At 35.7% G+C, this 27,595-nt stretch overlaps 1 protein-coding gene across 5 annotated transcripts in view; it reads right to left on the bottom strand.

Annotated features, from left to right (window-relative positions):
* RPS6KA6 (ribosomal protein S6 kinase A6) overlaps nt 1–27,595 on the bottom strand; it is a 154,946-nt gene that overhangs the window by 15,289 nt on the left and 112,062 nt on the right. For 3 of the 5 annotated variants that reach the window (XM_058536259.1, XM_058536258.1, XM_058536262.1), the window contains exons 21-22: nt 15,306–15,446; nt 2,099–7,721 (exon numbers count right to left, since the gene is read on the bottom strand). The exons of 1 other annotated variant lie outside the window; for it this stretch is intronic. In XM_058536259.1, the coding sequence (XP_058392242.1) occupies nt 7,596–7,721; nt 15,306–15,446 (267 nt within the window). In that variant the 3' untranslated portion in view covers nt 2,099–7,595. Of the gene's footprint in view, nt 1–2,098; nt 7,722–15,305; nt 15,447–27,595 lie in introns of those variants that run through there. One more of the 5 variants, XM_058536260.1, reaches the window with a different exon arrangement.

Here is a 27,595-nt window from a genome sequence, read left to right on the forward strand (position 1 = left end):
GATATTGGGTAGCCAAAAGGAAGAGAACAGCAGACATGATTTGCTACGTGGAAGCAATTTGCCATTCTTATGGTTACATCAATTTCCATCAGACGGATCACTCCTCTTTCCATTTTCTGTTGAAGTATTTCTTATGAAGTTGACTCTACCTCCCAGGAGCTAAACATGGGAGAGGAGGTAAGGTTTGGACCTGTTACTGCCATATTGCCATCATGCAGAGCCTGAGAATGAGCCAGAATTGAAAACAGATCAGAAAGCTGGAGAAAAAGTGTCCCCATGCTATTGCCTAAGATACGAATCCAGTCAATAAATACCCTTTGCTTGTTTAAGCCAGTTTGAGTTAGGTATTAGCACTTGCAACTAAGAAGGTCTTAATGGATTTGCTGCAGAACCATGGTTAAAGACATTATTCAGTTGAATGCCCCTTGTATAAGGTTATCCTATGTCAAATACTTTTAACACTTTTAATACAGTATCAGCAAAAAGTATATCTTGCAGAATTGGCATGTTTCTCGTCACATAATTATTATGTAACCTGCTGAGTTTCTCTTCCTGCCTTTCCTGTCAGGAAGCTCAGCCCAAAATTTAATGACCAATTAAACTACCTGTTAGGCCTGGCCGTGGGCATGCTTTTCTTCTCATTTTCACGTTTTTGTATGTGTGTGTTTCAATTTTAACAGCCTTATTGCATACATGTCTGTTACTATCAACAACCTTGAATCTCTTTTAGAAGAAGGGAGAATAAAATCAGTAATAGTGTCTGGCACAGACACAGAATATACATCTGTTAAGTAAAAAATGCATCTATTAACAAAGAGAATGTGTTTTTGTCAGAATCTGAATAATCAGAGGTGGTCAAATACAGTGGCTTACTTTAAAATACTAAAAAAAAATATATATATATATATATAAAACATTTATGTTCAGAAGCAGAAGGAGAAAGGTAAGGCCTGGGTCCTAACCTGTGCTTAGGCAGGGAGGTGGGGCACAGGGATGAGGGAAGGAGAGATATAGAGAGGCTACCATAGGCTTGAGTAGAGCAGGTTCTAATTCTAGAAGAAGCCAGTAGTAAAAGGACGTAAATTCTACATTCAAAAATAGGTCCCCAACATTTTCAGTCAATCTCTCTCTCCAAGTAAAAAGGAGGGCACTCGGCGAATCATGGGAGAAACAAATTGTGGTCTGCTTCATTCTACCCCTCATCCTACCCTCCAAGTCAACCTAAGAAGATTAAATCAGGTTTAGCCCGGTAGGCCTAAATTATTTCAGGGCTCCACTGACCAAAAGATGCATTTCTTATCTTGACAGCTAATGCTTAAAAGACAAACGCAGAATGAAGTAATACTTTAGTGGGAATAAGTTGCTTAAAGCATTATGATGTATAAATGATGATCAGATATTTTACTAAGGGATTGGGGGGATGCGAGGCAGGAAAGAAGCAAAAGCAGAAGAGAGATGAAAAAGAGGTGGTCAGTGGGAAAGCAATTTTTGCAGACTTCCCAAACTTGTCCTAGGATCTATCCTGTTTACCTTTAAGAAGTCGAAAAGAATGGAAGAGGTACATGGAGATTTTAATTGGCAGGCTCCAAATGCATTTCTGAACCTCATATGAAATCAAGTTTTTATAAGTGTATGCATAGCTGCTATAGTCTAATATGGCCTGCAAAGTATGACTTTTTGGGGGTGCAGAATTTCTTATTCTACTTGATTCCAAGGTTATGATAATTTTTCCGACATTTAGAGACTAAGATTTTAATTTTTCCTTACTGCAGAAAAGGTTGTCACCTTAACTAAGTTACAGACAAATGCATTCTCCTGATAAGTCCTAATAATATTTTAAGTTTTCATCTTCATTTCCTGGAATTTCCTTGCCTTGTAAGAACATTAGAAGAGTAATGCTAAAGTGGGAAAATATTACAGTTCAGGAAATATCAAGGTATATGCATAAATAAATAATATCTTGAAACATTTTTTTTTTTTTTACAATTGGCTCCTGAACAATGTATAGCAACTTTCAATGAAATCTGCATGTATGTGTTTATAAAAGCAGACACAGTTTTATATCCATAAATGATCAAGCAAGGTCAACTGTAAAATGTTAGAAAGTTGCAGCCTTTTTATTTAGTACCCAGAGAATGCCAGTAATTTAACATGATATCTTGATAAATGTTGCTCACAAAGATTTAACAAAAACAAAAATAAATATAATTTCTGTGTCATCTTTGGCATGTTGTAAATTCAAAATGACAGCCATTTCTTTAAGCAGCACTGTGAGGGAAAAAACACTGTAAAATGCACTACTAGCTTTGGTCTTACATGAAAAATGTAGTACAATGAAAATTTTAATGTCAAAAGGAACAGTGCTTCAAAGAAAACATTCATAAAATAAACGATGGTATAAACTCCATAATGTAGTCAGAAAAAGAAAATACAGTTATCCGAATAGTGAGGACCTTTTTTTCCAATTGCAGCTTTTAAGTGTTTAAGTATATGTGAATCAAATTTATACACAACTTCTATTTAACGCCATTTCTTTCTTGAGAAGTGCAATAAAATGCCAGTAAATATAATATTTTCTAGATCAAGAAATAAGTTGAGGAATCCCAAAGTACTTGGGAAGTGCTGGCAAGACATTTTTTTTTATTGTGGCTATATCGAATTATGCTCACTCTACATAAATCCTATGTAACAACTACCAACACTACTTACTGTTAAAAAAAAATCAAACACAGAAAAACCACCATTCTCCTTGTTTTGCACTGTGGAAATTACTGCAAGATAAATTCTCATTTCCAAACCATGTTGGCATTTGGATATTTAATTAAGGTTTCTTGTATAACTTTTAAAATGGCTGTTTCCTGCTAGACTGCTTTCATGATGTCAAAAATAATTTTATCATACTCAAAAACGAACTTACATTTTTTTGCTATAAGTGGTAGCAATTTCAGACAGAGTGAACTTGAAAAGAGAACTCAAATGTGACCTAAGCAATATTAGTTGATAGGAAAGAAAAAAGCAAATAAATCTAATTGGTCACATTATGAGAATTTATTAAGAAATTAATGCACTTAGTACATTCTCTAGAACTGACCCACATAAAATTAGATGCTTAATAAATACCTTTTGAAAAATAAATTAGTTCACATAATTAGACAAACAGAATGAAAGCTAAACAGTCATCCAAAGAAGTTCTATTGTCTAAGGTTTAGAAATGTGAATACAGAAAAAATCCTAACTTGGCAATCACATACATATTTATTTCTAAGAATTTAGCTAAGATTTCTTGCTGGTCAATAAACTAAAAGGTACATAATTTGTGGAATACATGTATAATGTAAGTGAGCAAGCTTGAATTTCTGTATTACTTTTCCTTTTGTGTTTTTTTTCCATATTTCAAAGAAACTTATGCCTATAATTTAGGACTTACTATACCTTCAAGTGTTAGCAACCAAATTGAATTTCAGGTGATCAAGCATTATTATTTTATTCAAATTATACAACAGACTTCACTATATTGTAAGACTAAAACCAGGAACAGTGGAACCATGAGTATAATGTATTTGTGAATAATCACTGTCAATGCCACTCTGCTCTTTCATAGAAAGGCAGATAGCACACTACTGAATTGTATTGTTAATTTCAGCAATCATTCATTTTGAGATACATGCCAAAAATACCTGAATAAGCTTTGAAATATAAGAAACTGTTCTAAGGGAATTTAATTGCAGTTGACCAATCTATACTTAATACGGCTTGCATTCTTGCTGAGAAGTAACATTGTGATAAATAGGATCTCTGTGTCCTGAAATCTAGACAAAGGACCTGGAGAATTGGACTCCACTGATAGTTTGCATTCAACCTTTCTGTGCTCTTGTTTCTTTATCAGTACAACAGGAATAGGGGCTGGGGAAGGAAGATTCCTTATGTTACAGATCATATAGTATGAGGAACAAGAATACAGATAAATATGGGCTTAACAACAACTGCCTCCCTTCACACCATGCTATCATACAAGTTCACTGTGATTAAAAAGCTTGCAAGTTTTTAAGAGAAAATGTAGATTGAGAAGTAGAAAAGAAGGAGCTGTGCAAAAAAGAAACAGTTTATTGGATAATCTGACCCTGGGGCATACTGTGTAAATTCCTTGCCCAAACATATCTTCCCTGATAAAAAATGAATTTAAAATTATTCTCATCTGGTTAGATTGCCTGAAAATCCAGCAACTAGAAACTCATTCGATTAATGGAACTTGAAAAACGCCAATTATCTACTAGCTACTTACAGAAAAATGTGAATTAATTTAGAGATACCGCTCCTTTCACCTTTTTAGCTGAAAATAGCTGTTTGGTGAGAATAGAAGTTTTGATTTGGAGAAGGAGATTTGTGAGGTCCTTTGGGGGCACAGAAGGCTTCTGGAGTAAGCTTTAATCATGGAGTCCTCTTGGTGAGGTACTCAAGTAGGACAGCATGTGGGAGCTGGAAAGCCAGGAGAAAGAGAATGTAGAGAATGCCAAAAACATACTTTGCCTAGTTTAAGCCTATGTTTTCTAGTTAACCTTAAGGCCAAGGTAAGCAGTTCTTTTCGTTCTTCACATATAAAGGGCCTCTTACTGTCAGGAAAATATTATTCAATCAGTATGAATAAGTTTCTGTGGGAAATACTATTTTAACATGATGTTTCTCAATGAGGCAGCATAAACACCAAGCATCTGTTCTTAAGTTTGTGGGTTGCCTACACATATGAAATCCCTTTGGGATAACCAGAAGTGTTATCAAAATGTTTTACTCTGTTTAATTACCAATGGTGATAAATTACAAAAATCAATGTTTAGGCATTCCTGGGTCTAACAAAATGAGCTATAGTTTGATTTTTATGAAAGAATTGAAACCACTTTTTTCACAAAATCACCATCCACCAGTACTACATTTTAATTTTCTTTCAAATGGTTTCCTGAGTTAATTCATGATAATATGTGCTTTAGGACAAGAGATTGTTAGTCTGTCTGGGCAAACCTGGTGTTTTCCCTTTGAGGAAAAAAAAGCACAATATCTTCTCCCTTCCAAAACAACAAGATAAATCCCAAACTGTGCTATCATTAAATACTACCAAGAACCATCAACTAGAAAGAAAAGCAATGCAAAATAATTGTTCATGAATCTCAGAAACCACAGTATCCTAAAGTCTCATAGAAAGGATTAGTTTTTACTGGTGAAGTATTTACAGAAACCCCATCAAAAAAATGTCCCATTCACATCTGCATTTGTTGCTCTAGAGTTCTAGCCAAAATGGAAATCATTGGACATCCCTACCTGGGTTCCTTCTACAAAATGAGGATATAGTTTGAAGCTCTCCCTTATAATAAAGCTGCCCTCCACTACTGCTGTTAAGCTACCGTGTTTGAATTTTCCAGCAGAAAACTCTCGCACAATTACTGGGAAAATCTACTAGCATATCTGCGTCTTTTACACATTGTCAATCCTCATTGAGTGATGAGGAATCATGCTGTTCATTGCATAATTCTGGCCGTGTTCCATTCATGAAAGGACTGTATGACATGACCCTTCTGAGAAAACTCATTAAAAAATTAAGACCATCTACTTTTAAAAACTATTGAATATGAAAAGGTTGAAAGTTATTTTGTGATCATTTTTCATTTTCCAATTTCACTTACCCTAATTCTATTGCTAGAAAAGCATACATGAAAATAGTATCTCTGTTCTGAAAAGTTCAACACCAAAATCATACCTCTGGGTTTGTCATATCAATTCTGATAAGAAGGCATAACAGCACAAATAAGATAACGACAAGGAAAATAAGCTAGAATATACAGACACAAATTGTTACATGCAAGTACTTCTAGTAATAAAGCAAAATGAAGAAAGAAAAAGCCAAATTGGGACATAAAATCCACAAGATGACGATATCAGTCATTTTCTTAGTGCCATATGTTTTCCATGTAGCATTAGATGTTCTTTCATGTCTTTCAATTATTGCAAAACGACATCTCAAAATAAGGACATGTACTTTTATAAATCACATCCAAGAAACAGATCTTTGTGCATGGAATATATATCACTTACATTATAAAGAGAATATATATAGTTTCTTTTATTAAATACCGAAGTTACAAGTCTCCTAAATTGTATACTTCAGCACTCAGCAATCAACTCTCTCTCTGAACTAAGCAAAATAAAATACACAGCAAACAGTACACCTAGCACACACAAGTAGTTCACTTATATTCACTAAACAAAACTGTAATATCCTCCAGTTTACATTCATGAGTTCTTTCTGTCAGTAGTAGTGGTAGTAGTAGCAATAGTAGTAGTAGTAGTAATGATATTTTCTTCAACACAAAAAGATTCTTTAAAATCTCATCATTTAGAGAAAATAATACATCCTACACAGTGGTTCTGAATCATAAATTTAATAATAAGACCAATTCGGCCAGATCTTTTTTTAATAAATATGATTTCAAAATGTGTTCAAATTTTATGTAGATCATTAATATTACTTCCCATTTAAAATGTTAGTTTATCTTCTTGATGTAGCATTATCTAAAGTTTACTGAAACATGTCATATCATGTATGCAAAGCCCAGTACAGTAAAATTTCAATTATATTACCATAGGATTCAAGGTAGATTAATATGCTACACTGTGATTCAAACCACATGGAAGTCCAAAAAATAACAGTGTAGTTCATTATAAAGGAAATAGATGATAAAATCAAATTGGTTAACTTGAAAGTCAGCTTACATAACACCAACGTAGTATCAACACCATGTACTTTATTTTCAAAGGCTTAGCTATGACCTATTTAGCAGATTACAACATCAACATAAAGCCTTTGGCTAAAAAATTCTTCACTTGTACTACAATTCCATTAGATGTAAAAGTCACAGAAGCCTTATGGAAATCTTTATTTCTACATGAGGCCACTTATGGATACTATACAGGTCTGTCTGCATATATTATCTGTGATTTAATTCTATAAAAATTTGGCACCAACCATTTCAGGAGTTCACATATTAGCACAAATGAATTTTGCTCTGGCACCAAACTACTATGTCTATATTTTAGTAACTACAGAGTCAAATGAATGGAGTCCTTTGGCTGTACACAATAACAGGTTCCTACAGTACATCTTTTGTTTGTTTTGCTTTCTTAAAAAAAAGCCTATCCTTCAGGATCTGATGTTAAAAAATACTGACATTGCTTAGCATTACACCATTATATTTGCATCTTGATTGTTGGTAATGATTCTCCAAACCATTATTGTATGAAACCAGAAGAACTATTAAAGTAACTTGATTTGAAAGGAACTTTAGAAGTTAGTGTGCAGAGAAGTTGTCAGGACCTTGTGGACACCAATTATATATACTTAAATAAACATTTGGACACTACTGGAAAACATAGTATGAATATTGTGGACCTGTGTATGTTTTTTTTTATCTCACTCCCCCTAAAAAAGGAGGCTTAAACAGAATATTCAAGTAATGTAGCAGAAAACTATGCCTCTGATATAAGATTAGGCAAAAAGCCATACATTTAATTTTCTCTTCATCCAGTTTGGCTGAGGAACACTGGAAATCTTACAGGCCAGTTGATGTTCGCTTTTTCATGCTCCGTCGCTGAGCTAAGCTTGAAGCAGCAACAGGCTCTAGGACTGGTTGAAAGGTCTTGTGAGTCAGGGCAGAATATGTGGCAACTACTGCTCCCTAAAATAATGAGAAACATCACAAATTGAATAACAATCTCTAAAGGTGAAAAAATTTTCACATCATATCATGAGAGATTTAACTAGAACGCAACTTTGTTTCCCAGGAAAACGATTGAGTATACTTGATCTGTACATTGATGCTCCCTTGATGAATTAATATCTGATTGCTTGTATATATATTTTTCAATAACTATGCTTCTTACAAATGTTTAAAATACTAAAATGTATTATTTCTATCAGTCTTTCATCAGTTGTTTTTAAATATTTTTTCAATTTTATTTTTAATAGGAATTACATACATTTAAGGAACACAACACGGTATTTTGATATATATAGTAAAATGACTACTACAGTCAAGCTCATTAACATATCTTCTCCTCACAGTTATCATTTTTTTTGTGATGAGAGCACCTGAAATCCACTCTTAGAAAATTTCCAGTATTCAACAGAGTATTATTAACTATAGTCATCATGCTATACATTAGATCTCTAGACTTATTCATCCTACATAATGCAACTTTGTACACTTTGACCAACATCTCCCCTTTTCCCCCTCCTCCTTGCCTCTGGTAACTACCGTTTTCTCTGCTTCTACATAATCAACATTTTTAGATCCATTTTAGAGATCATGTAGTTTTTTTCTTTCTGTGTCTGGCTTATTTCACTTAGCATAATGTCTTCCAGGTTCACCCATGTTGTTGCAAATGGCAGGATCTCATTTTTTAAAGCTGAGTAATAGTTCATTGGATATATATATATACATCACACATTCTTTATCCTCAAAGAGATATCTGTGCTCGCTCCTATGTTCATTGCAGCATTAGTCCCAGTAGTCAAGATATGGAAACAACCTAAGTGTTTATCAACAGATGAATGCATAAACACACCAAAATTTAAAATCTAGGTTCAACATCTATAAATATGGGAACTTGCACCAATGGTTATTAATTTAGAAACCAATTGCAATCTTTTGTTTCCATATAAAACTTGCATTTAGTCCACTTCTAGCCCCAGTGTCTCTTAAGAGCAAGTTAAATATAATCAAGAAATTTTTATTTATCATCAGAAAGGCAGTAGGTAAGGAAAGTTAGGAAGAATCCATGGTTGTTATTTAAAAAAAAAAGAAAAAAACAAAAAAAATCTATAAATATACCTTTAAAAAATATACTTTACGGTAATTATGTAAGTATCATCAGTGAATGGCATACAATGGCTTTATTAGGTATCAAGCATTTATTTTACTTTTTTTAATTGTATAAGTTTCGGGTGTATAATTTTATAATTTGATATCTGTATACATTAAATAGTGATCACTACCACAAGCCTAGTTACCATCCATCACCATACAGTTGACCCCCTTCACCCATTTCACCCATCCCCAACCCCCTGCTAACCACTAATCTATTCTCTGTATCTAAGAGTTTGATTTTGTTTTGTTTGTTCATTTGCTTTGTATTTTTAGATTCCACAGGAGTAAAATCATGGTATTTGACTTTCTCCGTCTGATTTATTTCACTTAGCATAATACCCTCAAGGTATGTTGCTGGAAATGGCAAGATTTCATTCTTTTTATGGCTTAATAGTATTCGTGTGTGTGTGTGTGTGTGTGTGTATGTGAGAGAGAGAGAGAGAGAGAGAGATTCGTGTGTGTGTGTGTGTGTGTGTCTGTGTGTGTGTGTGTGTGAGAGGGAGAGAGAGAGGGAGGGAGAGAGAGGGAGGGAGAGAGAGGGAGGGAGAGAGAGGGAGGGAGAGAGAGGGAGGGAGAGAGAGGGAGGGAGAGATACATACACACCACCATCTTCTTTATCCATTCATCTGCCAATGGACACTTAGGTTGTTTCCATATCTTGGCTACTGTAAATAATGCTGCAGTGAACATTGGAGTGCACTTATCTTTTCAAATTAGTGTTTTTGTATTTTACAAATAAATACTCAGAAGTGGACTAGCTAGATGGATGGATGATATGGTAGTTGTATTCTTAATTTTTTGAGGAACCTCCATACTGTTTTCCATAGTGGCTGCACCACTTTATATTCCCACCAACAGTGCACAAGGGTTCCCTTTTCTCCACATCCTTGCCAAAACTTGTTATTTCTTGTCTTTTTGATAATAGCTATTCTGACAGGTGTGAAGTGATATTTCATTGCAGTTTTGATTTCCATTTCCTTAATAATTAGTGATGTTAAACATCTTTTCATGTGCCTGTTGGCCATATGTATGTCTTCTTTGGAAATATGTCTATTTAAGTCCTCAGTCAATTTTTTAATTGGATTATTTTCTTATTGAGATGAATTTTTTATATATTTTGGAAAATAACCCCTTATCTATCATTTGCAAATATCTTCTCCCACTCAGTAGGTCGCCTTTTCATCTTTTTGATGGTTTCTTTCACTGTGCAAAAGCTTTTTAGTTTGATTTAATCCCATTTGTTTATTCTTGCTTTTGCTGCCTTTGCCTAAGGAGACAGATCAAAAAAATATTGCTAAGACCTATGTCAAAGAGCTTACTATGTTTTCTTCTAGAAATTTTATGGTTTCAGGTCTTACATTCAAGTCTTTAATCTATTTTTAGTTTATTTTTGTATATGGTATAAAATAATGGTTCAGGGCCGGCCCCACGGCTTAGCGGTTAAGTGCACACGCTCCGCTACTGGCGGCCCGAGTTCGGATCCCGGGTGCAGCTGACGCACCGCTTCTCCGGCCATGCTGAGGCCGCATCCCACATACAACAACTAGAAGGATGTGCAACTATGACATACAACTATCTACTGGGGCTTCGGGGAACAAAACAAAAAAAAGGAGGAGGATTGGCAATAGATGTTAGTTCAGAGTTGGTCTTCCTCAGCAAAAAAGAGGAGGATTAGCACAGATGTTAGCTCAGGGCTGATCTTCCTCACAAAAAAAAAATAATAATAATGGTCCAGTTTCATTCGTTTGCATGGATCTGTCTAGTTTTCCCAACACCATTTATTGAAGAGACTATCTTTCCCCATCATATATTCTTGCCTCCTCTGTTGTAGATTAATTGGCCATATTGGTGTGGGTTTATTTCTGGGCTTTCTATTCTGTTCCATTGATCTATGTGTCTGTTTTTGTGCCAGTAGCATACTGTTTTGATCACTATAGCTTTGTAGTATAGCTTGAAATCAGGGAGCATGATTCCTCTAGCTTTGTTCTTCTTTCATAGGATTGTCTTGGCTATTCTGGGTCTTTCATGGTTCCATACAAATTTTACGATCACTTGTTCTAGTCCTTTGAAAAAATGCCAGTGGTATTTTGATAGGGAGTGCACTGAATCTGTAGATTGCTTTGGGTAATATGGACATTCAATGTATGTTAAATGTATGTATGTATGTATGTTAATACAATATCAACTCTTCCTATCCAAGAGCATGGTATATATTTCCATTTATTTATGACATCTTCAATTTCTTTCATCAATGTCTTATAGTTTTGGGAGTACAGGTCTTCCACCTTTTTGGTTAAATTTATTCCTAGGTATTTTATTCTTTTTGATGGGATGTTAATTTCGGATGTTAAATGGGATTGTTAATTCCTCTGACAGTTTATTATTAGTCTATAGAAATGCAACAGATTTCTGAATATTAATTTTGTATCCTGCAACTTGACTGAATTCATTCATTAGTTCTAATAGTTTTTTGGGGAGTATTTAGGGTTTTCTATATATAGTACCATGTCATCTACAAAAAGTGACAGTTTTAATTCTTCCTTTCCAATTTGGATTACTTTTATTTCTTTTTCTTGCCCAACTGCTGTGGCTAAGACTTCCAATACTGTAATGTTGAATAAAAATGACTGGAGTGGTCATCTTTGTCTTTTTCCTGATCTTAGAGGAAAAGCTTTCCTCTTTTCAACATTGAGTATGATGTTACCTATGGGTTTGTCACATATGGCCTTTATTATGTTGAAGTACATTCCCTCTTTACCTATTTAGTTGAGAATTTTTATCACAAATGGATGCTGAATTATGTCAAGTGCTTTTTCTGCATCTACTGAGATGATCATACAATTTTTATTCTTTGTTTCATTAATATTGTGTATCACGTTGATTTGCAGATGTGGAACCACCCTTGCATCCCAGGAATAAATCCTACTTAATCATGGTGTACGATCCTTTTAATGTATTGTTGAGTTCTATGTGCTAATATTTTGTTGAGGATATTTGCATCTGTGTTCATCAAGGATACTGGCCTGTAATTTTCTTTTTTCGTGCTGTCCTTGTCTAGTTTTGGTATCAGGGTAATGCTAGCTTTGTAAAACTGGTTTTGGGAGCTTTCCCTCCTCTTCAATTTTTTGGAATAGTTTGAGAACAATACGTATTAAATCTCTGAATGTTTTGTAGAACTCGCTGTGGAAGCCTTCTGGTCCTGGACTTGTGTTTCTTTGTAGTTTTTGATTACTGTTTCAATGTCCTTATTAGTGATCAGTCTATTTAGATTTTCTTCTTCTTCATGATTCAATCTTGGAAAATTGTTATGTTTCTAGGAATTTATCAATTTCTTCTAGATTGTCCAGTTTGTTGGCATTTAATTGTCTGTAGTAGTCTCTTACAATCATTTGTATTTCTGTGGTATCTGCTGTAACTTCTCCTCTTTCATTTCTGATTTTATTTATTTGAGCCCTCTCTTTTTTTGGTGAGTCTAGCTAAAAGGTCTGTCGATTTTGTTTATCTTTTCAAAGAACCAGCTTTTAGTTTCACTGATCTTTTCTACTGGTTTTTCTAGTCTCTGTTTCATTTTTCTCTGTTCTGACTTATTATTTCCATCCTTCTACTAATTTTTGGCTTCCTTTGCTTCTTGTTTTTCTAGTTACTTTAGGTGTAAAGTTAGATTGAGATTTTTCTTGTTTCTTGAGATAGGCCTGTATTGTGAATGAACTTCCCTCTTACAAGTGCTTTTGCTGCATCCCATAGATTATGGTATGTTGTATTTTTGCTTTCATTTGCCACTAGGTAATTTCTGATTTCTCCTTTGATTTCTCTGATCACTCATTGGTTGTTTAATGGCATGTTGTTTATTCTCCACGTTTTTGTAGTTTTCCCCATTTTATTCTTGTAATTGATTTCTAGTTTCATACTACTGTGGTCGGAAAAGATGCTTGATATGATTTCAATCTTCTTGAATTTACTGACACTTGTTTTGTGGCCTAGCATGTGCTCTACCCTGGAGAATGTTCCACATACATCTGAGAATTGTATGGTGCTGCTTTTGGATGGAATGTTCTGTATACGTCTATTAAGTCCATTTGGTCAATGTGTTGCTTAAGGCCAATGTTTCCTTACTGATTTTCTGTCTGGATAATCTATCCATTGATGCAAGTGGGGTTTTAAATTCCCCTACTATTATTGTATCGCTTTCAACTTCTCCCTTTAGTTACGTTAATCTTTGTTTTATATATTTTGGTGCTCTTACGTTGGGTGCATATATATTTATAAATGTCATTCCTTCTTGGTGGATTGACCCTTTTATCATCATGTAATGGCTTTGTCTTTTATTACAGTCTTTGTTTTAAAGTCTATTTTGTCTGATATGAATATAGCTAATTCAGCCTTCTTTTCATTTCCATTTGCATGGAATATCTTTTTCCATCTCTTCACTCTCAGTCTGTGTGTGCCCTTACTTCTGAAGTGAGCCTCTTGTAGGCAGCATATAGATAAGTCTAGTTTTTTTAATCTATTCAGTCACTGTACGTCTTGTGATTGGTGAATTTACTCCATTCACATTTAAAGTAGTTAGTGATAGGTATGTACTTATTGCCATTTTGTTAATTGCTGCCTGCCTTTTTGTAGTTCCTGTTTCTTTTTACTTCTCTTTCCTTGTGACTTGATGTCTTCTTATTTTTATGTTTAGATTCCTTTCTCATTTTATTTTGTGTATTTACTACAAGTTTTTCCCTTGTGGTTTCTGTGTGGTTCACATATGACTTCCTGTGTAAATGGCAGTCTGTTTCAAGTTGATAGCAACTTACATTTGAACACATTCCAAAGCTTTACCTTTTTACTCCCTGCTCCCACAATTTGTATTTTTCATATCACATTTTACATATTTTTATTTTATGCAGCTCTTCACTCTTGATTGCAATTTTAGTTAATTTTACTACTTTTGTCTTTTAACCTTCATGCTTTGTTTATATAGACTGATCCACCTTTATCATATATTTACTCTTTCCAGGGAGATTTTTACTTTCCTGTTTTCTTACTATTGATTAGTGCTATTGCTTTTCACTTAAAGAAGTTCCTTTAACATTTCTTGTAGGGCCAGTTTAGTAGTGATGAACTCCTCTAGCTTTCGCCTATCTGGAAAACTCAATCTCACCTTCAATTCTGAATGATAATTCTGAAGAGAATTCTAGGTTGAAGGTTTTTCCCTTTCAGTACTTTCAATATGTCATGTCACTCTCTTCCGGCCTGTGAAGATTTCTGCTGAAAAATCTACTGATAGCCATATGGGGTTTCCCTTGTATGTAACTAGCTGTTTTTCTCTTGCTGCTTTTAGGATTCTCTCTTTGTCCTTAACTTTTAATGTTCTAATTATAATGTGTCTTGGTGTGCATCCCTTTGGGTTCATCTTATTGAGAACTCGCTGGGCTCCCTGGACTTGGCTGTCTGTTTCCCTCCCCAGACTAGGGAAGTTTTCAGCTATTATTTCTCCGAATAATTTTTCTGGCCCTTTCTTTCTCTCTTCTCCTTCTGAGACCCGATAGTGCGAATGTTATTCTGCTTGATGTTGTCCCAGAGATCCTTAAGGTTTTTCACTTTTTCAAATTCTTTTTCCATTTTGCTGCACTGACTGGGTAAATTCCATTGTTTTGTTTTCCAGCTTGCTGATTCTACTTTATCCAGTCTGCTGTTGAACCCCTCTGGTGTATTTTTCAGTTCAGTTATGACTTCTGTTTGGCACTTTCTTATACTTTGTATCTCTCTGAAGTTCTCACCATGTTCATCCATTCTTCTCCCGAGTTTGGCAAGCATCTTTATGATCATTACTTTATGATCATTACTTTAAACTCCTTATCAGGTAGACTGTTTACCTCCATTCCATTTAATTCTTTTCTTGAGGATTTGTCTTATTCTTTTGTTTGAAACATATTCCTTTATCTCCTCATTTTTGCCTAACTCTCTGTGTTTGTTTCTATGTATTAGGTAAATCAGCTACCTTTCCCAGTCTTGAATGAGTGGCCTTATGTAGGAGATGTCCTGTGGGGCCCAAAGGCACAATCCCCTCTGGCTACCAGAGCTAGGTGCCCAAGGGGTGTCCCCTATGTGGGCTGCAGGCATCCTCCTGTTGTGGTTGGGCCGCAGCTCTGGCGTGAGGAGGGGCAGGGCACCTGCGACTGCTGGGGTACACTGGTGGGTGGAGTTGGCACCTGGCCCTGCTTCAGGGTGTGGCCACAACTGCTGCAGTGTGTTGACTGGCAGGACTGGTGCCCATCCCTGTTGGGAGGCGCAGCCACAACTGCTGTGGTATGTTGGTGGGCAAGGCTGGCTCCTGGCCCTGCTGGTAGGTGCAGCTGTGACAAGCATCAAGCATTTAGAAGGTGTATAAAAGTATGTTTGTTTTACCTTAATGACATGGGATGTATCATTTCTATTTGGCTGATCATTCGGCAACTGGTCTCTGTGGATGATCCATGAGTGTTTTAATACTTGTTCTGTAGTGTACCGCTGATGTGGGTCCATATGTAGCATATGGGAAAGTAAATCCTAAATTAAAATGAAAAATATACATATATGAAACTATATATCAGTAAAGGTTTTGGTGAAATACATCATTTCACATTTTCTTAAAATATGCAAGCATCAGTAGCTTCGTGATCTGTTTTATTTTGACCTACCTTTAGGGAAAACAAAACCTATATTCTGCACAGTTAACTGCCAAAAGAGAAGCTTGAAACAGATTTTTCAACATACAATAAATACTTATTTATCATTTTTAACTTAGGGGATACCAAATCTGTGGAAATGGAATGTGATCAAAGATGGAGGAAGAAAAACTAGAGTAGCAGGAGTTATCCTGGGATGTGCTAATTGATCAAGAGGAGAAAGGAGCTATCGATCTTTGCTGGTAAGCTTGGCCCCAAAGTATAAGTGTATCTGCATACAGATACAACAGAGAAGGGAGGGTTCTATGTTGTTAATTCACTCAATAACTTGGGGTTTACTATATAAAATACTAAAGATAGCAAAACATAAACCCAAGGTTAGCAGCTAACTGCTAGCATAGTAGTGGTCAGAGTATCAAAAGTTTTTCATCAGAGTAACTGTGAATATCTTATTTTATCTGTGTTATAATAACAAGTTGTAAATGTAATATAACCTCATAGTAAAACACAATTTTAAATATATTAAATGTTGTAACAATTTTAAATAAACTATCTCTACCAAGCATCTTTTACAGAAAGAAGTAAATGCCCCTTAATAAGCATCTTCTAAAATAGAAACAATATCATCATTTGCGAACTTTTCCTCAATAGCAGAAGCACTGAAACTGAAGACTCTAAGTAGTAACATCAGAATTTGAAGAATAATGTAATTGGTTGAAACTACGCAGGGGAATAGAATAACCAACCAAAAAAAATTTATCAGAGGCTGGCTGGGTGGCATAGTAGTTAAGTTCACGTGCTCCGCTTCAGCGGTCTGGGGTTCACAGGTTCAGATGCTGGGCACGGACCTACGCACCGCTGATCAAGCCATGCTGTGGTAGGCGTCCCACATATAAAGTAGACGAAGATGGGCATGGATATGAGCCCAGGGCCAATCTTCCACAGCAAAGAGGAGGCTTGGCAATGGATGTTACCTCAGGGCTAGTCTTCCTCATCAAAAAAAAAAAAATCTATTAGAAAAAGAACAGATGTTCAGAAATACAGGGAAAATAATATTAAAAAAACAAAAAAACAGTGAATTACTTCAATAAAATAGACTTAAATAACAATCATAAAAAATGATAAAAGTTCAAAAGTTCAAGGACTTCTGCCTCTGGCCAACATGGAATGCCAGGGACTGGATTCACCCACTCGCTTGAAACAACGCCCCCCCGGCCCCCCAAAAAAAAGACTCTAAAATACAGGAAATAAGAGTTTTCAAGAGATCAGATATTAGGCAATGAGAGTGATTCCTAAGAGATGGGAAACAAATCAAGTAATCCCTATGACTGCCCCAGCTTGCCACCTTGAGAGAGTTTTTAGGCTATTGTGCAGGTAAGGGGAACCTAGGCAGAGCCTGGGCAGATTCCTTGAGTTGAGGAGAGAGAATTGAGAGTCAGGGGAGACCAAAGCAGATAGAGTTAACAGGACAAACTACCAGAGAGGTGAGAGGAGCAAAAAGAGAACTAGAGAGATCTGTAGAGGGTCTCCCACAAGTATTCAGCTGATTACTGATAACTCCACATATGTGAAAAAAATACCAAAGGCCATGAGAAGAACTATCTGAAAGGATTCGAGGGAAATCAGAGCTTATATAGGGTGAAGGATACAGCCAGACTGTAAAATCTCATAATTCATGTAGTATTTGGTAGAGTACTTGAAAGAAACCTGCCTGAGTAGTGAGTAGCCCTAGACTAAACACTATTCTGGTCCTACCTAGAAAGTCTTAAAAGTAAGACACAGAAGTATCAAATTGTACCTAACTTAATTGTGGCCCAGAATAAAGGTCAAGAATATTTATAGGAATAAAAAAGCATCCAGCACCCACCAAGGTAAAATTCACTATGTCTAATTTCTTATTAAAAATTACCAGGCATACAAACAGAAGGAAAATACAATGCATAATGAGGATAAAAAAATCAATGAATCAAAATCAACCCACGATTGACACATATGTTAGAATTAGCACACAAGGACATTAAACAGTTATTATAACTCCATTCTATATGTTCAAAAGTTAAATAGAGACAAAGATATAAAAAGACACAAATCAAAGTTCTAGAGATGAAAACTAAAAATGAGAGACAAAAAAAATAAACCGCATAGGATTTACAACAAATTTGATATGGCAGGTAAAAAGATTGGTGAAGACAGCAATAGATACTAGTAAAAAGAAACACAGAGTGTAAAACAAACAAGCAAAAGAACAGAGCATCAGTAAGCTGCAGGATAACTTTAAGTGACATAATACACAAGTGCAATTGGTGGCCCAGAAGGAAAAAGAGGAAAAAAATGTTTGAAGAAATAATGCCTCCAAAATTGGCAAATTTAATGGAAACCATAAACCCATAGATCCAAGAAGCTCAATGAACCCCAAATACAAGAAAAATAAAGAAAATTATATCAAGGCAAGTGAAACCAAATTGCTCAAAACTCAAGATAGAGAAAAATTTAAAAGCAACTAGAGGAAAAAAAGGCAGGCTACATATAGTGAAACAAAGATAAGGATAATAGCAGATTTGTCAGAAAAAATTTCAAACTACAAGATAATAGAACTCCCGAACAATCAATGGGTCAAAGAAGAAATCAAAAGAGAAATAAAAAAATACCTTAATAAATGAAAATGGAAATACAACATACCAAAACTTATGGGATGCAGCAAAAGCAGGTCTATGAGGGAAATTTATAGCAATGAATGCTTACATTAAGAAAAAGAAAAGATCTCGAATAAACAACCTAACCTTACACCTCAAGAAACTAGAAAAAGAAAAACAAAGGCCAAAACTAGCAGAAGATAGGAGACAATAAATATCAAAGCAGAAATAAATGAAAGAGAGACAAGAAAAATAGAAAAGCCTAACAAAACTAAGAGTTGGCTTTTTCAAAAGATAAAATTGACAAATGTTTAGTTAGACTAAGAGAAAAAGAGAGACGACTCAAATAAAATTAGAAATGAAAGAGTAGACATTACAACTGATACCACATAAATACAAAGGATCATAAAAGACTACTATGAACAATCATATGCCAACAAACTAGATAGCCTAAAAGAAACAGGTAAATTCTTAGAAACACACAACCTACCAAGACTGAATCATGAAGAAATAGAAAAACTGAACAGAACAATAATGTGTAAAGAGATTGAAGCAGTAATCAAAGACCTCCCAACAAAGAAAAGCCCAGGCCAAGACGGTTTCACTGGTGAATTTTACCAAACATGTAAAGAAGAATTAATGCCAATCCTTCTAAAACTCTTGCAAAAAACTTAAGAGGAGCAAACACTCCCAAACTCTTTTTACGAAGCCAGCATTACCCTGATACCAAAGCCAGATAAGGATACTACAAGAAAAGAAAATACAGGCCAATATCCCTGATGAATATAGACAAAAAAAATTCTCAACAAAACACTAGCAAACCGAATTCAACAGCACATTGAAAGGAACCTACACTATGATCAAGTGGAATTTATCCCTGGGAAGCAAGAATGGTTCAACATACACAAATCAATAAATTTGATATACCACATTAATAGAATGAAAGATAAAAACCATATAATCCTCCCAATAAATGTAGAAAAAGCATTTGACAAAATTCAACATCCTTTCATGATAAAAACTCACAACAAATTGTTTATAGAATGAATGTACCTTAACATAATACAGGTCATATATGACAAGCCCACAGCAAACATTATACTCAGTGGTGAAAGGCTGAAGCTTTTCCTCTGAGATCAAGAACAAGACAAGGATGCCCACTCTCATACCTCCTATTCAACATAGTATGGGAAGTCCTAGCCAGAGCAATTAGGCAAGAAAAAGAAATAAAAGGCATCCAAATTGGAAAGGAAGAAGTAAAATTATCTCCGTTTGCAGATGACATATTCTTATATATAGACAACCCTGAAGACTCCACCAAAAAACTGATACATGCACCCCTGTGTTCATTGCAGCGTTATTCACAATAGCCAAGACTTGGAAGCAAGCTAAATGCCCATCAAGGGACGAATGGATAAAGAAGATGTGGTATATATACACAATGGAATACTACTCAGCCATAAGAAACGATGAAATCCAGCCATTTGTGACAACATGGATGGACAATGACGGCATAATGCAAAGTGAAATAAATCAGAGGGAGGAGGTCAAATACCATATGATTTCCCTCATTAAGTAGTAGATAATAACAACAATAAACAAACACATAGGGACAGAGATTGGATTGGTGGTTACCAGAGGGGAAGGGGGGAGGGAGGAGGGTGAAAGGGATAATTCGGCACATGTGTGTGATGATGGGTTGTAATTAGTATTTGGGTGGTGAACATGATGTAATCTATGCAGAATTAGAAGTATAATGATGTACACCTGAAATTTATACAATGTTATAAACCAATGTTACTGCAATAAACAAAAATTAAAAAAAAATTTAAAAAATTTAAAAACTAATTTAAAAAACTATTAAAACTAATAAACTAATAAACAAATTCAGTTGCAAAATATAAAATCAACATACAAAAATCACTTCCATTTCTGTGCACTAACAATTAACTATCTGAAAAAGAAATAAAACAATCCCATTTATAATAACAGCAAAAAAAATAAAATATTTAGGAATAAATTAACCAAGGAAGTGAAAGATCAGTACACTAAAATTATAAAATATTGATGAAAGAAACTGAAGATGATACAAATAAGTGGAAAGATACAGTGTTTTCATGGACTGGAAGAATTAATACAGTCATATGTCACTTAACAATGGAGTTATGTTCTGAGAAATGTGTTGTTAGGAGATTTTGCCATTGTGTAAACATTATAGAGTGTACTTACACAAACCTACATGGTATAGCCTACTACATACCTAAGCTATATGGTACCTCCACTGCTCCTAGGCTAGAAACCTGTACAGCATGTTACTGTACAGAATACTGTAGGCAACTGTAACACAATTGCAATTGGTAAGTATTTATGTATCTAAACATAGAAAAGGTACAGTATAAATATGGTATAAAAGATAAAAAATGGTACATCTCTGTAGGGCACTTACCAAGAATGGAGCTTGCAGGACTGGAAGTGACTCTGGGCAAATCAGTGAGTGAGTGGCGAGTAAATGTGAAGGCCTAGGACATTACTGTACACTACTGTAGACTTTATAAACACTGTACACTTAAGCTACATCAAATCTAGAAAACATATTTTTCTTTCTTTAATAACAAGTTAACCTTAGCTTACTGTAACTTTTTTACTTTATAAACTTTTTAATTTTTAAAAAATTTTTGACTTTGTTCTAATAACACTTAGCTTAAAACACAAACAACACATTGTACAGCTGTACAAAAATATTTTCCTTCTTTATACCATTATTCTATAAGCTTTTTTCTATTTTTAATTTTTTTTTTTTTTAGTTTTTAACAAAAAAATTTAAAAAGTAAGACACAAACACACATATTAGCCTAGGCCCACACAGGGTCAGGGTCATCAATATCACTGTCCTCCACGTCCACATCTTGTCCCACTGGAAGGTCTTCAGGGGCGATAACATGCATGGAGCTGTCATATCCTATGGTAACAATGCCTTCTTCTGGCATACCTCCTGAAGGACCTGCCTGTGGCTCTTCTTGAGGAGTGTGTCTTTTCAGAAACACGTCCATGGTAGTTTGGTTTTGTTTTTTTCCCATTATAGATTTGCTTGTAAGCAGATAATGCATCATGAACATTCCTCTCTATTAAGGAAAACATTTTGGTGTTGGGGTCCATGTTTTCAAACTTTTTAAGGAGCATGTTGAGGCCTGCAAAAGCTTCTGCTAAATGCTTCACTGTGATTTTTCTTGGGGGGGGGGTTCTTCTTTTTCTTCTCCTGCAGTTTCCTTTTCTCTTATCTCTTCTTCAGCTATGCATTCTTGTTCCAGTCCCCACAACTCCTCATTAGTCAATTCCTCAGGAACTGTCTAGGAGCTCCTCAATGTCATCCTCACTCACATCCAGGTTAAAGGTGTTTGCCATCTCAACCACAGCCTTGTTGATTTTTGTAACCTCCTCCTTAGAAATCCTTTGAAGTCATGGACGAAACTTTTGAGTGTCTTCTTCCAGATGTCAGTCATACACTCCTTGGTGATATCACCCCAAGCCCAAGCAAGGTTCTTGATGCAGTCATGGATGTGATCATTCCAGAATTGCATCAGTGTCTTCCTCAGTTGCAGCAATAGCCTTGGCTGGCAAAGGTCCTCATCAGGTAGTAGGCCTTAAAAGCTGCTATAATTCCTTGATCCATTGGTTGGATCAAAGAAGTGGTGTTTGGAGGGAGAAATACCACTTTGATATTGGGACGAAGATCACCAATAAAAGGAGGATGTCTGGGAGTATTATCAAAAATAAGCAAAATCATGAAAAGTATGTTATTCTCCAAACAGTACTTCTCCATTTCGCTGGCATGGGAATTCAGGAGGGCATCTTGGAAGAGGAGCTGGGTCATCCATGACTTCTTATTGCTCCTGTAGTACAGTGGCAGTGTATGCTGATATGCTTGAAGGCCCTGGGGTTCTCACTGTGCCAGATCACAAAGGGTTTCAATTTGTAGCCTGTAACATTGCCCTTAAGGAAGACTGTTATCCTGTCCTTAAAAGCCTTGAAACCTGGCATTGACTTGGCCTCCTTATGAATGAAAGTCCTTTCAGGCAGCTCGTTCCAGAATAGGAAGGTTTCATCCATATTGAATATTTGCTCTGGCAAGTAATTTTCCTCCACAATCAGTTTATCTAGAGTTTCAAAAATTTTTTCAGCTGCCTTCACATCTCAGACTCTCAGACTCACCATTCACTTTCACATTACGTAATGAATAAAAATTCTTCCATCATTTAAACCACCCAGAGCTAGCAGTAAACTCAACATTGTAGTCAGGTTCAGCCTTTTCGTTCAACATCTCAAACAAACTTTTTGCTCTGGCTGTGATTGTCATGGTGCTGAGAGGGATATACTTCCATGTCTGGTCTTCATCCAGGTCATTAGAAGTTTCTCCATGTCTGATGTATGCCCTTCTCGAACTTCTGTTAGTTTCATTACCTTCAATGAAGCAGATCCTTTAACAGTTTTCATCACATTGATCTTGTTCTTCAAGATCACAGCTATGGTGGAATGGGACATGCCTGACTGGCAAACAATAACCATCACTGATTTTCCACCTTTGTAGTCCTTAATCACTTTTAATTTCATTTCCAGGTCAATCACCTGACACGGACTCTCACTGGCAACACTATCAGTGAATCTTGTATGTGTAGGGCCCATGTTCATGTTGAACAGAACAAAATGAAATTAAATCAAGCACAAGAGAAAATGATGCACGAGATGTGTAAGGCTGCTCCCAGTGTAATACAGCATACTGTTTTAGAGTAAACTCTATCTTTCATAAGTAGAAAGAGTACACTCTAAAATAACAAAAACAAGTATAGTATAGTAAATACATAAACCAGTAACATAGTCACTTATCATTATCAAGTATTATCTACTGTACATAATTTTATGTGCTATACTTTTATATGACTGGCAGTGCAGTAGGTTTGTTTATACCAGCATCACCACAAACATGTGAATAACGTGTTGCATTATGACATCACATCTGCTATGACATCACTAGGCAATAGGAATTTTTCAGGTCTATTATAATCTTATAGGACCACTGTCATATATGCAGCCTGTCGTTGACCAAAATGTCATTCTCTGATGCATGACTGTACTGTTAAAATTTCCATACTACCCAAAGCCATCTTTAAATTCAATGCAATCCCTATTAAAATAGGAAAAAAAAATAATACTAACAATAATAATAATCTTAAAATTCGTATGGAGCCACAAAGGGCCCCAAGAAGCTGAAGCAATTCTGAGAAAAAAGCAAAGTGGAGGCATCACACTTCCTGATTTCAAACTATATTACAAAGTGTCATAATCAAAACAGTATGGTACTGGCATAAAAATAGACACACAGAGCAAAGGAATAGAATCAAGAGCCCAAAAATAAACTCACTCATCTATGGTCAAGTAATATTTGACGAGAGAGCCAATACTCAAAGGGATAAGAATAGTCTCTTTAATAAACGGTGCTGGGAAAAGTGGATATTCACATGCAAAAAAATGAAATTGGACCACTCTCTTATACCACACACAAGAATTAACCGGAAATGTATTAAAGACTTAAATGTAAGACATGAAACCATAAAACTCTTAGAGAAAAAGCTCCTTGACACTGGTCTTGGCAATGACTTTTTTGGATATGACACCAAAAGCACAAGCAATAAAGGCAAAAAAACCAAAAAACAAAAAAACTAGTGGGACTACATCAAACTTAAAAGCTTCTGGGGGCCAGCCCAGTGGTGCAAGCGGTTAGGTGCACGTGCTCCACTGTGGCAGCCCAGGATTCACCAGTTTGGATCCCAGGCATGCACCGACGCACTGCTTGGCAAGCCATGCTGTGGCGGCAACCCATATAAAGTGGAGGAAGATGGGCACCGATGTTAGCCCAGGGCCAGTCTTCCTCGGCAAAAAAAAAAAAAAAAAAAGAGGAGGATTGGCAGATGTCAGCACAGGGCTGATCTCACAAAAAAAAAAAAAAGCTTCTGCACAGCAAAAGAAACAATCAACAAAACGAAAAGGCAACCTATGGAATAGCAGAAAATATTTACAAACCATATATCTGATACGGGGTTAATATCCAAAACACATAAGAATCTCATACAATTCAACTGCTAAAAAACCTCAAATAACTCGACTGAAAAATAGGCAGAGGATCTAAATGGACATTTTTCCAAAAAAGACATAGAAATGGCCAACTGGTGCATAAAAATGAGATATCACCTCACACCTGTTGTTGTTAGTGCCGTCAAGTCAATTACGATTCCTAGCAACACTGTGTACAGCAGTGTGGAACCCTGCCTGGTCTTTGCACCATCCTCTTATCTTCCGGTGCTATATCAGACAATGCTCCGCTGCTATTCATAGGATTTTCATGACCAACTTTTTCAGAAATGAGTGGCCAGATCCTCCTTCCTAGTCTGTCTCAGTCTGAAAGCTCCACTGAAGTCTGTCCACCGGGCGCAACCCTGATGGTATAGCCCCAGTGGCATAGCTTTCAGCATCACGGTGACATGCAGCTGCCACAGTATGACATCCAACAGATGGGTGGTGTGGTTCCCTGACCAGGAAATGAACCTGGGCCACGGTGGTGAAAGCGTGAAATTTTAACCACTAGACCACCAGGGCTGGTTTCACACCTGTTCAAATGGCTATTATCAAAAAGACAAGAGATAACAAGTGTTGGCAAGGATGTGGAGAAAAGGGAACCATTGTGCACTGTTGGTGGGAATGTAAATAGCTACAGCCACTATGGAAAACAGTATGGTACTTCCTCAAAAAGTTAAAAACAGATCTACCATATGATTCAGCAATTCTACTTCTAGGTATATACCCAAAGGAAATGAAAACAGGATTTCAATGAGATATATGCACTCCCATGTTTATTGCAGCATTATTCACAATAGCCAAAATAATGGAAACAACCCAAATGCTCATCAACAGGTGAATGGATAAAAAAGATGTGGTACATATACACAACGGAATATTATTCAGCCATGAGAAAGGAGGACATCCAGCAATTTGTGACAACATGGATGGACCTTTAGCATATTATGTCAAGCACGATAAGTCTGACAGAAAAAGACAAGTATTGTATATCACTTATTTGTGGAATCTAAAAAAATCAAACCTGTAAAAAACAGAGAGTAAAATGGTAGTTACTAGGGCATGGAGGGTAGAGGAAAAGATGAATAGTGTTTAAGGGTACAAACTTGTAACAAGTAGTAAATAATCCATTGATCTCTAATGCACAGTATAATGAATATAGACAATACTGTGCTATAATTATATAATATGATAAATATCACTACAACAGCAATATTATAATATATAAACATATCATAGTGGGCCGGGCCGGTGGCGCAAGCGGTTAAGTGTGTGCGCTCCACTGCGGCGGCCCAGGGTTTGCTGGTTTGGATCCCGGGCGCGCACCATGCTGTGGCGGCGTCCCATATAAAGTGGAGGAAGATGGGCACGGATGTTAGCCCATGGCCAGTCTTCCTCAGCAAAAAAAGAGGAGGATTAGCAGATGTTAGCACAGGGCTGATCTTCCTCACCAAAAAAAAAAAATATATATATATCATATTAACACACTGTACATCTTAAATTAAAAAAAAACAAAAAGTAACTTATAGAATGGGGGGAAATATTTGCAAACCATATCTTTGATACGGTGTTAACATTTAAAATATATAAGAAACTCATACGACCGCAAAAAAAAACCCCCAAATAATCCAATTAAAAATGGGCAGAAGACCTGAATAAACATTTTTCCAAAGGGACATACAAATGGCCAACAGGTACATGAAAAGATGCTAAACACACTAATCATCAGGCAAATGCAATTCAAAAGGACAATGAGATATCACCTCACACCTGTTAGAATGGCTATTATCAAAAAAATAAGAGATAATAAGTGTTAGCGAGGATGTGGAGAAAAACGGACTCTGTGCACTGTTGGTGGGAATGTGAATTGGTACAGCCATTATAGAAAACATTACGGAAGTTCCTCAAAAAATTAAAAATAGAACTACCATATAATCCAACAATCCCAGTTCTGGGTATATATTCGATGGAAATAAAAGCACTATTTCAAAGAGATATCTACACCTTCATGTTCACTGCAGTATTATTCACGATAACCAAGATATGGAAATAATTTAAGTGTTCGTGGACAGACGAATGCATAAAGAAAATGTGAGATGTATGAGAGATATTCTCACTCGCACACACACACACACACAGAATATAATATTACACAGCCTTAAAAAAAGAGGGAAATTCTGTCATTTGCGACAACATGGATTATCCTTGAGGGCATTATACTAAGTGAAATAAGTCAGACACAGAAAGACAAATCCTGTATTGTGTCACTTATATGTGGAATCTAAAGAAGCCGACCTCACAGAAACAGTGAGTAGAATGGTAGTCACCAGTGGCTTAGGTGGTGGGGGAATGGGGAGATGTTGGTCAAAATGTACAAATTTCCAGTTATAGCATTAATAAGTTCTGGGGATCTAATGTGCAGGAGCATGATGACTCTAGTTAACAATACTTTATCATATACTTGAAAGTTGCTAAGAGAGTAGATAATGTTTTCATGACAAAGAAAATGGTAATTATATGAGGTGACAGAGGTGTTAACTAATCTTATTGTGGTAATTATTCCATAATATATATGTGTATCAAATAATCATATTGTATACCCTATGCTTACACAATGCCATATGTCAATTTCACCTCAATAAAGCTGGAAAAATAAAGAAAACATTGGAAAAATATCTTTAAAGTACGGAAACAAAAAAAAATATGGAAACTTAGCATTTTATATTGAGTGAATACATCCTACAAAATCAATGGGGAAAATTACCAGGGATAAAGAAGATTATTTCATAACAACTAATCAAGAAGACAAACATAAACAATTTTATGCACCTAAAAACAGTGCTTCAAAATACATGAAGCAAAAACTGATATAACTGCAAAGAGAAAAAGACCAATCCATAAGTATGGTTGAAATGAGAAAGTAGACATCACAAGAGCCTACAGATATTAACAGGATAGTAAGGAAATTTTATGAAAAACTTTATGCCGCTATATTTGACAATGGACAAATTCCTTGAAAGAAAAAGAATGCCAATGTTCACTCAACAAGAAACAGATAACCTAAATAGCCATCAGCTATTTAAAATATTGTATCTATACTTAAAAACTTCCAACAAAAAAACTCCAAGCCCAGATGGAGTCACTGGCGAATTATAACAAACACTAGGAAGTAACTCAGTTCTAAATAACTCTTCCAGAAAACTGAAGAAGAGGTAACGTTTCCCAACTCATTTAATGAGGCCAGTGTTACCTTGATAACAAAATCAGAAAA

The sequence above is a fragment of the Diceros bicornis genome, chromosome X (genome assembly GCF_020826845.1).
Source record: "Diceros bicornis minor isolate mBicDic1 chromosome X, mDicBic1.mat.cur, whole genome shotgun sequence".
In the NCBI taxonomy this organism is placed as follows: domain Eukaryota; kingdom Metazoa; phylum Chordata; class Mammalia; order Perissodactyla; family Rhinocerotidae; genus Diceros; species Diceros bicornis.